At 43.9% G+C, this 17,436-nt stretch overlaps 1 protein-coding gene and 1 long non-coding RNA gene across 3 annotated transcripts; both read right to left on the reverse strand.

The window, feature by feature from the left end:
• Positions 1-5,673: 5,673 nt before the first annotated feature.
• Positions 5,674-7,488, reverse strand: LOC147962959 (uncharacterized). Of its 2 annotated transcripts, XR_015609502.1 has the most exons (5): positions 6,684-7,488; positions 6,469-6,563; positions 6,339-6,389; positions 6,116-6,249; positions 5,674-5,820 (listed from the first exon to the last, which is right to left on the reverse strand). It is a non-coding gene; the product is annotated as an uncharacterized LOC147962959 (long non-coding RNA). The 2 variants fall into 2 exon arrangements; XR_015609501.1 differs by lacking the exon at positions 5,674-5,820 and having other exon boundaries at positions 5,828-6,249; positions 6,684-7,485.
• A 936-nt stretch (positions 7,489-8,424) lies between these two features.
• On the reverse strand, positions 8,425-13,967 carry LOC147962960 (wall-associated receptor kinase 1-like). Its single transcript, XM_087529417.1, has 4 exons — positions 13,719-13,967; positions 10,845-11,160; positions 10,028-10,192; positions 8,425-9,529 (listed from the first exon to the last, which is right to left on the reverse strand). The coding sequence occupies exons 1-4, from the start codon at positions 13,965-13,967 to the stop codon at positions 8,541-8,543; spliced, it is 1,719 nt and encodes a 572-aa protein (XP_087385543.1). The 3' UTR covers positions 8,425-8,540.
• Positions 13,968-17,436: the final 3,469 nt, after the last annotated feature.

The following is a 17,436-nucleotide window of genomic DNA, read 5'->3' on the forward strand; positions in this document are numbered from 1 at the left end:
GGCGAGGAGGAGATGCTGGATGGTCTCCCGCGCCTGGTCACAGAGTGGGCAGCGCGCGGGATGCTGCAGGCCGCGACGGGCGAGGCGGTCGGCCGTCCAGCATCGATCTAGGTGGGCGAGCCAATGGAAGAAACGGACCCGGGGCGGCGCCCAGCATTTCCAAGTGAGCTTCCAGGCATCACATCGGGTGGATCCGTGGAACGTGGCAAGGTAGACGGACTGCGCAGTGTAGGTGCCCTTGGAGCTCCACTTCTAGAGGAGATGATCTGGCTCGGCGGAGAGCGTCGTGTGCTCGATCATGTGCCAGAGTTGCATGTACTCGCCGATCTCCTGAATCCCAATGGTGCCCTGTATGCTCGGTTCAGTTTCGTTTCTGCAGGAAGGAATCCTAACAATGGATTCCTCCTTATCAACGTCTGAGCCCTTTTCATTTGCGTGTAGTGAAGGACATTGATGTCTCTCATACTGCTCGGTGGCTCGGTGTATGACATTGCAGCCAGTTTCCGGCCAGAAACTTCTCCAACCTCTGTTGACCAGCACATAGACTTTGCCAGGTCAGCACAAACTAGAACGGCAGAACCAAGTTGTTTTTCTTGAACCCTTCCTCTTCTTTAGCCATAGTTTTCATGCAAATTATCGTGTACCGGCATAGCAATCAAATTATTAATGAAGAACCAAAAGAGAAAAGTTCCCCGTGTTGAAGAGGTTGTCTCTGTGTACCATCCTTAATTGGTTTGACCCAGTATACAGATGAAAAGTACCCTCCCTTCTTGAAGATGCTGTTGCAAGAAAGATGACTTGTCATGCATATGTGTTTTTTTATATCTTGTCATGATTGTATACCTGGCTTATTGACGAATTTGGACTTATTGCCTTTTATCAACATTGTTAATGTTATGGATGTATGGATCCACAGATGCAGCGGTCGGGAGATTTATTCATTTGTGAGAAAAAATAAAAAAAGAAAGAAAGAAAGAAAAGACATCCACTACTTGAGCTACGTACCAAGACGAATTGACATCGAACATGACACGTGACACGATGCTCACCACTCTGCAGCTGCAGGGTGCCACTTGAGTTGAAGAAGTACTGTCCGAGAAGGTGCAGACGGGCAGCTCCTGTCAGCATCATTTTTTTCGAAAAGGGGACTCCCCGGCCTCTGCATCAGAACGATGCATACGTTTACATTTAAAAGAAAGTAAATAAGGTTCAACAAGGTCTTAAAGTCTGCAAACAAAAGGAACGGCTAGCTCACACAGAGCCTCAACGCCAAAACAGAAAGCCCAACAAGCCACAACCGGCTGGCAAAATAAAAAATAGGTAAACTAATCGCCTATCCTATTACATGACCGCCATCCAAACCGGTTGAAGATATCCCGCGCTACCATCTCCCACCGGACAGATCCAGTAACCAAACGCTCCCTGACCTCCGTCGGAGTGAGTAAGGACCACATACAGATCAGCGCAGTAGCCCGGAATAAAACCTGCAAAAAATAAATAGTTGTTCTGTTAAAACGCAAATCATTTCTGCAATTCCAAATTGCCCATAACAATACACATACTCCTATACGAATGTGTCTAGCTGTTTCGGACTCTATCCCAGCAAGCCACACCCCGAATAACATGTTGACCGAAGTCGGAGTAATGTTAAAGGCAATTTGCACAGAGCGCCACAAACCTCGTGCCAACGGGCAGTCAAAAAAGAGGTGCTTGATAGTCTCGTCCCGATCACAGAAACTACACCTAGTAGAACCTGTCCAGTGGCGCTTAACTAGATTGTCCTTTGTTAAAATTACTTGTTTATGTACAAAGCACATAAACACTTTAATCTTCAAAGGGACCTTAACTTTCCAAACATCTTTGGAGCTAGGAATCACACTAGAGTTAATGATATCGATATACATAGATTTAACTGTGAACTCCCCAGATCTAGTAAGCTTCCAACACAACTGATCGGGCTGAGGAGTTAACTGAACCTCCATCAGTCTACGAACCAAGTGAAGCCATGCTTCCCATCGATCACCCACAAGCACCCTCCTAAACTGAATGTTGAGTGGAATGGACTGCATAACCATGGCACCAAGAGCCTCACGATGCTGAACAATATGATATAGGGACAGATACTAGGTCGCCAAAGGCGCGTCGCCAAGCCACGTATCCTCCCAGAATCGAGTGTTGTTGCCATTACCGACAATACACCTAGTTCTCTTAAAGAAGGTAGCTTTGATTCTCATGAGCCCCTTCCAGAACAGCGAATCAGTTGGTCTCAGTGTGACCTGGGACAGGGTCTTGGACTGCAGATATTTACTATGTAAAATCTGCGCCCACGTTACCTCTGTCTCAAATGACAACTTATACAGCCACTTACTAAGCAGGCATCTGTTCTTGACTTCAAGATTTTCAATACCAAGGCCCCCTGGTCCTTTGGTCGACAGATAATATCCCATTTGGCCAGTCGGTATTTTCTCTTAAGTTCATCACTCTGCCAAAAGAATCGGGATCGATAGAAGTCAAGCCTTTTCCTAACCCCAACTGGGACCTCAAAGAAGGATAAGAGGAACATAGGTAAACTCGTGAGCACCGAGTTAATAAGAATCAACCGGCCTCCATAAGACATGAGTTTTTCTTTCCAGCAACTCAGTTTCTTCTCAAACCGATCCTCGATGCACTTCCACTCGCTGTTTGTTAGCTTACGATGGTGAATGGGAATACCGAGAATTGGGCCTGCTTTGATTTTCTAGGTTGAAACAATTGATGTAGTATCCTTCAAAATAGAATGTGATCAGCTTACAGTCCTTATTGAATCTATGACATTCTGGAGACTGGAGCATGTTCCTTTTCTTGTCCCAGCCAGAAAATTTGATCTAGGAATCCTGTTTAAAAAAAAAAGAATTGTACTGCCTTGACAGTTGATGAATAGATGGGAACTTTTCTCGCCAAAAAAAACAATAATCAAACTGAAGATGGAACGAAACAACACTTGCGCACCAGACTTGTACAATAACTGGAGACTAAGTTGTTGTAAGGAAGTGAGAAAATATATATGTCAAAAAACAACCCACAACTTAATAAGCAGTCAAGTATGTCTCTAGGCCGTACCGCCACACTTACAGGCCTCTGTTCTTCACAAACATGCAATTGATTATCATATTCACGTATAACTGTAATACTTTGAGACAATCAGATAGAGCAAACTCGTATACTTGGTAATAATAAAAATCTAACACAGCAAAATTTCTCTATTTGAATATTCTTTCCTAAAGATATGTCATCATAAAACAATATATCTGTTATAACCAGTTATACAATAAGTACCCTAAACATAAATAGCATAATTGGATAGTGAACCTTTGAACTATATGGTGAGAGCAGCCATCTCCTGGAATTTTCAAGTTCTGCTATCGTTAGTGCTTGTTCTACTGAGTTTGGGCACATACGTTGACACTCTCCGGAGCTACTCAGCTGTTGCAAATAACACCAAGGGAGACACAATCCTGTATGAAGCCTTAGTCATGGTATACTGTAATCTTTTCTTTAAGAAAAATGCCCATTACGGGTGATTTCATTAAGAATATTAACAGGTTACATCATATGCCAATGAGTTCAATATATAGAATGACATAAGGGGCAGGAAGCACAACTTGTATTTAGTACAGGTAGCATGCCTGCTAATTTAGCTCCCTATCAATGAACTGGCTTTGCTTCTGTGGAATTGTCTTCTTCTCTAATTACCAAAACTGTTGGTCAGCTGCTATTAAATGGTCAATAATATCGTCCGGCTGGATGAGACATCTCTGAGAACCTGAGTGAATAGAGCAAGATGCTTTTATCTTGGATGTGGACTCCAAGTATACTGATTAAGAAGGCAAATAAGGGGGACATCAGAGAAGCAAGTTGTAAGAAAATCATGCTTATTTGCAAGTGAAGATATGTTCAGGTTAAACCACACACTGGGATATCTTAGGGTGATTTGCGTTTTAAATGTACTTTTAAGCTACCTACATGTTTGGTTCTGCATATAAATGAAGACCTCAGCACAAAAAAAATAAAGAGTACACTATTTGTCTCTATCTAAGCAGTTGACCAAGAATTCCGAAGAATTAACCGTATGACAGTAAATTAAATAGTCACCATCTTAAATAGCATAAGAACAACATACACACGAAGAAGAAACTACACGGCATAACTCAATAGCTATTTAAAAGAAGTATTCCATATAATATATAAAACTTGCTTCTTATTCCTTCTATTACCCAGCGACACACAAAGAGAACTCATTATTTAGCTTAAAATCATTACTATTCCATTTTGAGGAAATTCAAAAAAGAAAAATAATTTTAGCAGAACTAAAAGTTACTTATCATTAGTTACCACTATTAATGATATAAAATTCCATCATTTGAAATTGAAACACTAACATACATGTTGTGTGCTGCTCTTTGTTCAAGCATAGGTAAGGAACAAAGTCTTACTTGGATTCTGCAGAAGCGTACCTTCTACCCTTCCACTTCCTCTCATTTTTCACTACCAGAAAAATGAGCCCGTCAACATTACAGGGTAAAGAAAAATATGTACATCCGTGAAGAAAGCTCATGTAAAATTAGGTAGCAAGGCATGTGAACAAAAGATAGATTAACCTGTTTTTCCGGAAGCCTCAACAAAATGATTAAACAGAAAAATTTGCTTTTTTTGGAAAAGGAGGATGATCTCCGGCCTCTGCATCTGGAAGATGCATGCGGCCAATTTATTGATTATTCTCAAGGACCTTACAAAGTAGAACAACAATATGCCTGAATCCGCCATCTTGGCAACATCTACCGCTATTCCTATCCAAATGATGAAGGGGTGCAAGCTGGGCCACATATCCAGACCTCTCACCTAAGCCTAACATCTAAAGCCGGAAGCCCCGACCAAAGCCTTCTGCCGGGTCCGGGGCTCAAACCGATCCGACGCACTCAAATGTGTCATCGCCGCCATCTTCCACTGGTCCATCTTCAGAGCAAATTGAGGTGACAACCTTGGCAGGTCCTCCGCCATCGACGCCAGCACGACGCCAAACGACGACCTCCACCTACGCGAGCCTTGGTAGGTCCTCCGCCATTGACGCCACCACGACGCCAGCCGACGACCTCCACCTACGCGAGTCCATCTCCAAGCAACGGACGTAAATACATGCTAGGATAGGGCCGCACCACCGCCGTCGCCCACCACCCACAAGCGCCACCTAACCCCAAGGTTCCCAAAGCGGCGCCTTCAAGAAGGGAACGGCGCCGTGAGCGCCGCCGCTGCCAAACAAAGTTAGGGCTTTCGCCTGGGAGACCTAGGGGAAGGTGAATTGAGGAGATCAGTCCATACCGACGCCTCCAAGGAGGGGAACGGCGCCCTCAGGCGTCGCCGTCGGCACGGCCGGTCATGGCCGGCCAGGGATTTCGCCCGAACTAGATCCCTGCCACCAGCAGCGCCTCCTGTACAAAATCGGCGACCAAGAGGAAGCGCGGCCCGACCAGGCTTGCCCGCACGCCGAACAAGGAAGGAGGGGATGGCGCCAGATCGTGCACACCGACCGCCGCAGAAGCCGCCGCCGGCCGCCAACGACCACCGGATCCCGCCGCCCGCGCAGCCGGGACACCAGATCCACCGCCCCCACAGCTGCTAGCCGGCCATGCCTTGCCAATGGAGCCGCCGCTCCAGATCCGGGGTTCCCCACGCAGATGCAGGGCAACCGAGGCCCCGCCGCCACCATCCTTGGCGCCCCGGGCTTGCCCGGCGGCTGCCTCAGGCGGCGGCGATGGATTCCAAACTGGACCAATGGATTCCAAACTGGTAAAATAGAAAACGATATGGAAGTTCTTAATTCAGTGAATTTTTATATTTGTACAATTTAATACTTGACAATTCAGGAGGTAAAAACAACAGCAGGATGTTCCTTGGAACAATAAGAATAAACATGACATGATTTGAAGATGAATAATCGTTTTCTACACAACTTATGGGGTAACTCATAGCTTCATTTTGGTTTCAAGTTTAGCAGTGCTAATTGTCGCTAGCGCACTAAAATCAGGCTAGAGATACCACAATATCAGCAAGCAGCAAGGATCAACAAAAGGTAGGTCACCCAGGTTGCCACCATGTTGAAGCTCTCTGTAGTTAACCAATTCATCCCCTTGAGCCCAGTGGAGAACTTCTGCCGTGTTACTTCCGTTTCCAATTCCTGAATCTTGCATGTATAGCCCTTATAAGGTCCACATTCTGCTTGGAAAAAATATAACAGTTCAAGTATGGTGGCATGACAATGTGCACAGAAAACTTTATTTGATTCGAGATATAATTTTACACACCTGCTCACTGTAAAGTTCTGAATTTCTTAACCCATGTAGAGAGACTTTTCTCTGCAACAACCGAAAGATGCATAAAACAACATTAGAGATAAAAATGAACTAATTTGATTGGTGAATGCACCAAACCCACCTGAAGTTACTACGGGAAAACAGGAGTTCACACTGCACCTGCTATATTGACTACTCAATTTTCGCATCTTTGCTGTAACTGGATCTCTGTTTGATCTATTCAATTTCAATAGGATACATAAGGATAAACATACGATGGCAACCCAAATAAAATATGCAAAGATTTATTCAAGGATAGAGCAAGCTTAGCGTTGCTTTGTTGTGAATATTTCGTACACAATCCGTGGCTTAGCCTGCGCGAACAACCCGAGCGGCGGCGACCGGCGAGCAGGGAGAGGGCAGCCGCGTGGGCTAGGACGCTAGGTAGCCACGAACACGCACATGAACCAGCGGTTCGAGCACCCAAGCAAACGCCCCACCAGCATGCGCTCGTACTCATGCACATGGCAGCAGTGGGGGCAGACCGTCCAGAGCACATCTCTGCGACGGAAACGCCGCCGGGAGCAGCAGGAGCGAAACCGGCGCTGGTGGAGGTGCTCTCCAAGAGGTGGGCGAAGGCCTCTTCAACGACGCGAAGGGCGGTGTCAGCCGGGGATGGGGATCGCGCCGAGGGGCCAGGAGGTTGGCTAGGCGACGGAAGGCCCGCTTGACATCCGGGGTGTCGGGGTTGGGCTGGAGCTGGAGGATGAAGAGGGAATCGGGGCGGCCGGAGGGGAGGAGGCACTCGACGGCAAGGTGGACGCAGCCCCTCGCCGGTACGCCCCCTGGTTGCGGCTCAGGTGAGCTGCCCCTCCGCGGCCGCTTGTGGATAAGCGAGGCCGGGGGCCATCTTATAGAGGCGCTGGGGCGGCAGTAGAGCGGTAGGAGATGGGATAAGCGGCGGGGGGCAGGCGGCGAGCGGCAGCAGACGGGATAAGCGGCGGGCGGCGAGCGGCAGGAGTCTTCGAGAGGGAGCAGGCCACCGCCCGGCAGACTGAAAAGTTTAACCATGAATCAAATTGCAGGAAACGACAGTGACAGGAACCAATACAGAACCAGATGAGCGATCGAGACGGCGCCGCCATGGACTGAACGCAAGCACAGGAAGAAACGCTGAACGTATGCTAAATCTACCTAAATAAGTTGTATAGCAGTTCAAAAAATTTGAAACGGCAAACCAAAGTCACAGCGCATTCGTACCCAACCAGGTACTAAACAAATACACGTGCCATCAAATGAGTTACCGCCAGGCCGCTTTCGACCAAGTGGGTAATTCTCATCGCGAAAACCTTGCCTGGAATAGAGGCTTGGGTATATATACTCACGTATAACCTTGTAATCAGACCAACAAAACGCAAAGCAAAACAGAACCAGGCTCGAGACGAGCCTGTTGCAATACATCGATTTGGTGCCTCGTATTTGTTCCGCGGAGAGAAGCCGATTGCTAGCCCAAGTCAAGTTCGTGTACCTGCGTGTGCTAGTGCTACTACTGTACATCAAGCCAGGTGCTAGCTAGCTTGCTAGCTTTGCAGTGCACTGCTACGGGAGGATTTGGTCTAGCGTTACTAAAGCCAACACACGTGTCGTGCGTGCTGTTTGACTTTTATTGCTTTTCCACAACTCACGGTTGTACAAGGGGTATGGGTACACGCATATAAATATGTTCAAGATAGACTAGAAGCTACCTACTCTGTCTCTACTTCTAATCCTACCTGGTGACTGTTTTTGTGTACGCACGTCGTGGTTAACTCTAACAGGGGTGCTTAAATTGCCCGATCTGTACTAGTGACGTGTCCCTCCCGGATCTGCCCACCGGCTGCAGAAGAGGAAGACGCCATGAGGAGTCAAGGGGAGGGGGAGAGGTGGTGGTGGTGGGAGGGTGTAGTGGCCGGCAATGCAGACGGAGGTGGACGCCGGCGCCAGAGTGGTGGCTAGTGGAAAGAGGGGAGGGGAAGCGCTCAGGAGGGGATTCCAACATGAGAATTGTTCTTGATTTGAGGCAAATATTTTCATTACTGCGTATAAAGTGGTTTGGAATTCTGCACTCAAGGAAAACAATGCCTAACCATAACACTGTTACAAGTTTGTTTAAAAGTACAGCACTTTGAAACACAGTTACAAACCAGCATACAGACATTCAGCCTACCAAATATCTTACACCTTACGAGAGCGGCTCAGTATGAGTAGCTGCTCAGCTATCTCCATCATTGTTGGTCTTTCGTCTACATCAAGGCTAAGGCATTTTAGGGCCATACCTGCAAGAGTATCAAGAAGCCCCAAATCTTTTGTTATTGCAATTTCCTTGTCGAAAAGCTCAGTCATTTTTTCCTTTTTCTTATCGTATTCAAGAAAGCTCTTTAACAAGCTATTATTCTCGGAATGTATGGCCCTCCTACTACTGATAAGCTCCAGGATCACAAATCCAAAGCTGTAGACATCACTTTTTTCGGTGAGTAGGCCTTCCCGTCGATATACTGGATCCATATAATTCATGTCACCGATGACTGATCCTGTGTGTTCCTTGTCTCTAGCAAGCAACCTAGATATGCCGAAGTCGGAAATCTTGGGTACAAAGTTATCATCCAAGAGTATATTTTCTGGCTTGACATCACCGTGCAGAATTCTAATATTTGCTTTTGAGTGCATATAAGCTAGCCCATCAGCTGACTGCGCAGCGATATTCAAACGTGTCTCCAAGTTGAGAGCCACCTTGTTATTGTGGTTGTGAAGAATACCATGGAGGCTACCTTGTGAGATAAACTCATAGACCAGCAGGGGGGCTTCAACTTCGAGGCAACAACCAATGAGCCTAACAATGTTCTTGTGGATGACTTGAGATTGGATGATGACTTCATTTGCAAATTGTTCATTCTCTCGCACGCTACCATTGATTGTCTTCTTTATTGCAACTTCTTTATTGTCAAGAAGGCCCTTGTAAACTTTACCAAATCCACCTTTTCCAATTATGTTGCTATTCTTCAAAAATGGGTTGAGCTCCCCCTTTTTGAAAATTTTAATGCCTGTTGCTTCCTCTAATAGAGGGCCGCCATTATTTTTGTAGAATTTCTTCATCTTCTTCTTCTCATTGTAAAGAATAATAAGGAACGATATTATCGACATGAGAAGAATACCACCTATTGCACCTAGGTGAACATAAAACAAACTTACTTTATATCATTAAAATCGTATTTACAATTCTGGCAGAAATATTTCGTATAAAAAGTTGATAGTTTCTTTTGCTCATCTACTCAGAATTTAAAACAAATTACCACTAGAATTACAAGAAGAAAAAGGAATCTAAATCAAGACCGCCAAGGGGCTGAAACTCGACTGCCGAATCTGAATCCGTAGAACAACGTCAAGGAAATTGAGCTTTTAAAAGACAAGGAAATCATGTAGGTCGTAGATTACAGCCAGGCCATTTATAGAAATTAAGCAGTATATACAACTGAATGATTGAAATCCTTTGAAGCAATCATATGGCTTGCATCCATGAAGAGATGTACAAGCAGTCGGTATGTCATACATGTGTTTATAGATTCTACTCGAACAGATCTCACCCAGCGTGCTGTGTACTAATGTTCGTTGCACCATGAGCTATCAACAAAAATACCCACAATGGGGTGCAGTAGAGTACTTACCGGCTGCGACCTTTGCTGCTAGAGGGAAATGATCTATGCAGGTTCCCGCTTTGGTGTGGCCTTTCCATCTAAATTTGCACGGACAGTCATAGCCTCCCAGCCTATTTCTGCAGACCCCGCCATTTGTGCAGCGATACAGTTGGGGGAGCTTGCATTCATCAATGTCTGAAGAATTAACACTTGGGGATGTTAACGAATTGGTAATGACAGTTTCTCCAAAACGTTTTCAACTACCATTTCATCTAGTTTAAAGCTAGCGCTGGAACACAGAATCAAAGCAAAGCATTTGAATACCTTGAAAGGATGGATTAGTGCACATCTATGATTCTAACACTTTGAGAACCAGAACCACTAGATAATCACATGTTCCCAAGAAAAGGAGAATTGGTTGAGCCCAACTTTCACTTTATTTCTTTGCTGTTTCTCTTCTTGTTGTAAAGAGTGTATCTTGTTGACTTATTAATGTGAAAATAGCGTAGAACAATTGTTCTACGGTTTGCAGTTGAAAAAAAAAACTTTAAAGCAAGCACACATATTTTTGCGAGATGACAATTATATTTTACCAAATTTACGGTTCTTCCACTAAGTTAATCTTGCTTATAAAATTAATCTTATTTGGTATACTACCTCTGTAGCGAAGTACTTGTAGTTAGGGGAACTTGTACAGAAACATGTAGAGTCTCCATAACGCCTAAACATGTACTAGTTTCCTCCAGGTACAAGTATTTCAAGGGAGTAGATAAATAAATTGATGATGGAACATGCATGCATGCATGTGGATAAATAAATTGATGGATGGGTAAGCAGGTTTACGTACCTTTGCATCCGTGCTCCGGATCTTGCAGGTAAGGATTACCATGGAAGCCTTTTGAGCAGTTGCAGATGTAGCCTGGTCCATTGAGCGAGTTGAAGCACTCACTGTTGTCGCTGACACACGCGTAGGACCCAGGCTTCTTGCGGGCTACGTCGCACGTCTCGTTCCCGATAGCCCAATCCATGACGAACGGGGCCTGGCCGCCGTAGTTGTTAATGAACGCCGGCCAGGTCACATAGGTCGTCGAGAAGGTGAAGTTGGACGAGTCCATCAGGACCGCGTAGCTGCAGCGACTGACGTTGTGGAAATATTCACTTGAATTCAATTAAAAATTTGAAATAATTTAAAAATATTTTGAAAAATATTGGAATTGTTGTGCTATACTGAAATTGCTGAAATATTTTGGCCGAAACGTAATATTTCAGTGTCGGCTGAAATTACTGAAATTCAGTGAATTTCACCGAAATCTCACTGAAAGTGAAAACCATGAGCGCAGCAAGGGATGGGTGGGGAAGTGGAGCTTCATGAGATGTGAATATATGGTTCAACAATAGTACTCCGAACGATGCACTGAATATACTTTTTTTCCTATGTTGTGTCTCCAAGAAATGCAGGTTGATCCAGTACAACATGACAAATGAATGAGAACGCCAGCCAGCTAATTGAGGTGGATTATTCTTTTAGTGATAAAGAACGTACCAGTGGACAACAAGGCATGACTCTGATGTAAGCATGCCTGTGATGGCATGCTTATGTGTATTCAACAAATAACATTTTCATTCAACCAATATATCAAGGTGATACAACCCTAGTGAGGAAATATTCAGCCTCTGCATAATGCGATGCTCACATCCAAAAAAAAACCGAGAAGAACATTGTTTTACATTAAAATTAAGAATTCCAATCCAAGTTTTACATGGCCATCCATGATGGGACACAACCTTATTGGTTGATCATCTAGGTGGGTAGATGCCACCTAAAAATGTCTCTTTCCTTGGCCTCTGAAGGATCGGCCAATTACAGAGTGATCATGTGCATGCATGAATAATACTTCACTCGAAGAGGTAGTTTGAGCTTACAATTGTTTTTATCATCAATAGGAACATCACTATTGGAAAGCTCCTCATATCAAGACTTGACAGCAAATCTGCCATTCAGATGCAAGTTCCATCGAAACTCATTCGGTTTGTTTGACAGTTGAATTGGCTCTAGACGTGTGAGCAATTCATTGCACGATACAGGTGATGCCATAATAAGTCTCTACGAAAAGAAATATCAAGGTTTGCTTACGTATATGCATCTCTAATAAATGCAAATAGGAGAAACTCGCATACCAATTGCCAAAAAAAACTGAATCGGCATATGCACTACGACACCATACAGGATACGACTTGGTACGGTATTCTGCAGTTTTTCTTGTGTGGAAATGTGCTATTCTATAGAGTCTAACTCAAATAAACAACTTGGATTGGCAAAAGAATCTAGTACAGCTTGTCGAACAAAAAAATAGCAACTTGCTTTTGTTGCAGAAAAAATAACGCAATATGAGTCAGCATCTACTAGCTAGAAGCTGTATTGACTGGCTTATCTTATGTAAGTCAGCTGTCAGCCCGTATTATTGGCTCCATTATTAGCATCTACTCCCCCCCATTCCAAAATATAAGTCTTTCTAGAGATTCTAACAAGTGACTACATACGGAGCAAAATGAGTGAATCTACACTCTAAAATATGTCTACATACATCCGTATGTTGTTGTTCATTTGAAATGTCTAAAAAGACTTATATTTAGGAACGGAGGGAGTAGGAAGGACTGACTGCATGTGGCATACCTATATACCTATTATTACATACTTATTGATACATGTTTTACGCGTGATGGTAATGTATATTGTCTGTGATAGGCTGGCTGCTCTTGACTTGATTCGCGTTATCAATTGGCTACATTTTATAAGGAGCACGAGGAGACATGGATCTGTCTCAACCAATGGAGATGGGAAGGGCATACAAGACTTCTCGACATACAATTAGTGCACAAGTTTTATATGTCCAAGGTTACACATGAAACATCCATAACCCAACTTGGGAATCACCATCGGAATCGTTTGTGTGGCTACACATCCATACGCCAACTCTGTAGAATCGTGAAGGCAGTACACATTTCAGCACCCTATATACATGTACGTCAAGTTAAATATATGCACACGACTGTTCTGCAGCTACTCCATTTAGCTGGAATGATAATAGCCATGATGAAATATTAAAAAATATAAAATTCAAGAAAGTTTCTTTTTCCTGCGGGTGTATGCAAATGTTAAATTGCATGAAGAAAAATGCGAACACAACTTACCTTATCGGATCGAGAAGAAAAGAACTTTTGTTGAGACAAGAGAGGAAAATAACTTTTTTTAGGGGTAAGGACATCTCCAACACCAACCCACAAAACAGACACCTCATTTCTCCGCGGACTGGTGAGGACCAGCCCGGATGCGGGAGCCAGCCATCCAAAGATATCCGCATACATTTCAAATCTCATCTCAACGGACCGGACAAAATTCATGCAAACCGGCTGATTTTCATATAAACCAAAAGAAAGCATTTTCATTTTGGATATATTTCATGCAAACCGAATGATTTTCATATAAACTAGAGCACATTAATTATATTCAGACTTTTTTTAAACTAAACCATACTCTCACCTACTCTAAATGACCGCCGGCGCCCGTTCCCCATGTCTGGCCGGCAATGAGCCTGAGAAACTAATGCCCCAGCTCCACCTCTACAGCCAACGAGCCCGCCAAGCTTAGCTTCTGTGGGAGGGGAAGAGTGGTGGCCTTCCCGGGACCCGAGTGTCGGTGCCCTCCCATGCTCCACTCTACCTGGATGCCGGCGGCCCAGGGGGACATGTCGGCATTGTTGTCGTGGCGCCATGCCGCGGCCGTTGCAGAGCTACCAACCTCCTCATTCTCGTCACCGTCGGGCCTGTAAACTCCATTTGCCGACTCATAGATTTCCTTCAAGGCGGCTTCTAATTGTGCCTCATGGAGGCGGTAGCGCCATCTGTCGTGGTGGATTTTACGAGCGAAGTGGTTGGACTCGAGCAGCACCTCCCCATCGGCCAACACCATGTCGGTGTAGTGAGAACGTACCTCACCCATGGTGCTCTCATCATGGGCCGACAAGGACGGTCGCGCAGGCGCGTCATTGGCCGCCTCTATTATTGCTGCTCCCAAGGGATCGCCCTCCGGTGAGCTCGCCCATCTGAAGGGGGTTTATATCCTTCCTCTTTCTCCCCATTGAACCTTCATTAAGCGTTGCTTTTGTGGCATGGATAACCTCTGTAGTACCCTATTTTTTTATTGAAGAGAAGATATATGATTTCCGTATATTCGATAGAATTGTGGAAATAGTGTCTACCTTTAGTTCTAAGTGATATGTGGTCAAGATCTTTTGAATGACACCGGCAAGATATAGATTAGAATTTATCATATGAAATTTGGAACAAAAGGTGAACCAAATTGGTCTAGAAAAAGTACATTCGAAGAAAATGTGCAAATCTGATTCTACTTGACCATACCTACGACAATATTTCTTGATATGTTTGGAGTACCTGGAAGCTCTTAATCATGTAGTTACAACCCGTGTAATTAGCTTCCAAGCAAAAAAAAATTGACCCTAGGGATCATGGTTTTGCTATTCCAAACCTGGTTCAGGATAGCAACTCCTTGATCCAAAAAATAGCTTCTCTTCTCAAATAGCAATCTTGAATTTCCTGCACAAGAGTTTTGTCTGCATTTTTTGTTGTACAATCTGCATTTGGAGTGTGAGCGCTACACATGGTATATTCAAGATTGGCATTGATAACATGATTATTCAATATTTTATTGTTAATGGAATCATCAAAGTAGGCACTAATTTTATCTTCATCCCAAACTTTGTCATGGGGCTTTCAAAGGTGACTATTAATATTGGGCCCCTCCAAATTAGTTTGGAGATGATCATGAACGTTTTCCCAATCCTTTCACCAAGGACTTGTACAAATGCAAGAATTCCCATTAAATTTGAAGTTTACTAGCCTTCAACATGAAATGAAGAATATTAATAACAGAAGCCCAAAAGGTGGATTTCGGAGCATAATAGTCCGGTCTCTAAATACAGGAGTTACGAAAATATTTATCATTAAGATTTATTATTATTAATGAATTATGATTCTTGATAATTTTCCACTCTATCATAGCCATCATATATTTGTTCATGTGAGCCAAATCTGTGATGCTCAACCCACCTTTATGCATTTATTTACAGTTATCATACCATGCTTTGAAACAAATAGGATTATAAGCATTATCTTTATCAATACCAGTTCATCATAATTTTCAAACGATGGAAGTAAGCTTACAAATGGTGGTTTTACTCAAGAGAATGTTGGACATGTAGTAATAGGAAGAGAAGCAAAGACATATTTAATGAGAGTGAGTCTACCTGCACTTGAGTATAGCCTTAAACTTGTCAATGATGAAGTTGTAGGCTGCAGCTCTATTCATGCCTAGTAGGATGAGAGCGTGACCACAGTGAGCAGTATCAAGATCCATACTCGGGACAGGAAAAATATTCTTAGAGAATAATGAGTGTGTCTGCTAAATAAGATATCATATTTATTTCAGGTAGGAGTTAGGCCGACAAAGAGCTAGTAGTGCGGTTGCGTTTAGTTTTATTTTCAGTGTTGTTTTTTCTTGGGGGGGGGGGGGGGGGTTCTACGACTTTAGGTAAACTGTCGCGGTTTGTACCAACAGTTTTGCTAAGTCTCAGCGTTATGTCTCAATTGATGTTATATTCCTTTAATCTTGCATGGATATTCGTATAAAAAATTCCTTTGATCTCAACATATAATCTTCCACCAAAATAAACTAACTAGCATCAACTATAAGATGTAATCAACACTACTAGTCACCCATAGGTACAGAGACTGAACACAAGAGATGAACTAGGGTAGTGAGATGAGATGGTGCTGGTGAAGGTGTTGATGAAGATTGATCCTCACAAAATGAGAGGGTTATTGGTGATGACGATGGCTTCAATTTCCTCCTCACGGAGGGAAGTTTCCCCGACGTAATTGCTCCACCGGAGAGCAAAAGTGTTCGTCTCCAAGTTCCGTCTCGAGATGGTGGTGCTCCATCTCGAAAGTCCTCCCCTTATTATTTTTAGGGAAAATGGGATGCAGTCACGCCCTGGTGCCTGGTGGGCACCGGGTGCTACCAAGCGCCCCACCACCCACTAGGGCGCACTGGGGATGGGGTGGGCGGGGGGGGGGGGGAGACATGCTCTAGTGCCTTGTGGGCACCTGGGTGGCCCCCTCTGGTACTTCTTTGCTCCAGTATTTTTTATTTATGTCAAAATAAAACTCCGTAAAATTATAGCTCATTTGTAGATGTGCATAATAGGTATCTCTGACATAGCTTTTTGAGGTCCAGAATTCCAGCTGACGGCAATCTTCCTCTTTGTCTAAACCTTGGATAATAGTAGAGAAAAGGCATTAGAATTGCTCTACAGAGTGTTATATTGATTAAAAACACTATAAATAATAGTAGGAAAACATGATGCACAATAGACGTATCAGAGAGCCGGAGCTGGTGGTGGACGCCCTAGGTTGACCGGTGCGACACACTTGAGTCTCACGGGAGCGAGATCACCTCCCTCCTCGTATGTACTCCCGGATTGCTCAATTTGCTCGACGTCCATCACATGACCTCACCTCCATGAGTCACTCCATTCGCCACTTTACTTCTTTTTTCTAGGACAAAAGGCCTCCACCACCTCAGACAGCAATTGGAAAATAACAGTTTTTCCAAGACTCAAACAATGTAAGTAGGCAGGTGGCTGCATTATTGCCTAACAACTTGTCCAAATTTGTAAGTATGGAAAAATTTGTCACGTCAAATTAAACATCTAACAACTTGTCCAACTCTGACTTACCTATGGATGAAGAACCTTGCTACGGCTACTGCTAGTGGTTGTATCCTGCCAACCAATAAACTCAATCTCTATGTGCCACTTGTCCAACTAGTGCCTGCTACTCTTCTTCTCCTCTAATTATCTTAGATCAGATAACTACTACCAATGGTGATCCGTGTTTGGTATTGTGCGACTCAATCTCCATATTAAAAAATCCAGATCGAATGAAACCAACAGTTCACTCGACAATATCGCTTTCACAGTCACGGGTCTCGGGCCGGTCTCTATTTCAGATAGTTAACCATATGCACATTGCTACTTGCCAAAGAAGAAAAACCAAAACAGTGGTGACATCGTCCAGGAGATTGCATTCCAAAGCCAAGGCTGCATTCATCCCTGGTCATGTATGGTCAAATTTTTTTTCTATCTTCGACCACTAATTACAAAAACACAATTCAAATATTTACCACATAGAAATTAAAGTAACACCAACTGAATTTGTACAGTTATATTTCTGGTCAAGAGACTTGAACTGGATCGTACCACGTGCTCTCACCAGAGAGAATATTTCCCATTGACTAGTCTTGGAACAGATGAACCTATCATGATTGGATTGGCTAGGACAAACTGCAACTTGGTGGCATT

Source organism: Triticum urartu, chromosome 6A (genome assembly GCF_056163025.1).
Source record: "Triticum urartu cultivar PI428250 chromosome 6A, HENAU_Tu73, whole genome shotgun sequence".
NCBI classification, from domain to species: domain Eukaryota; kingdom Viridiplantae; phylum Streptophyta; class Magnoliopsida; order Poales; family Poaceae; genus Triticum; species Triticum urartu.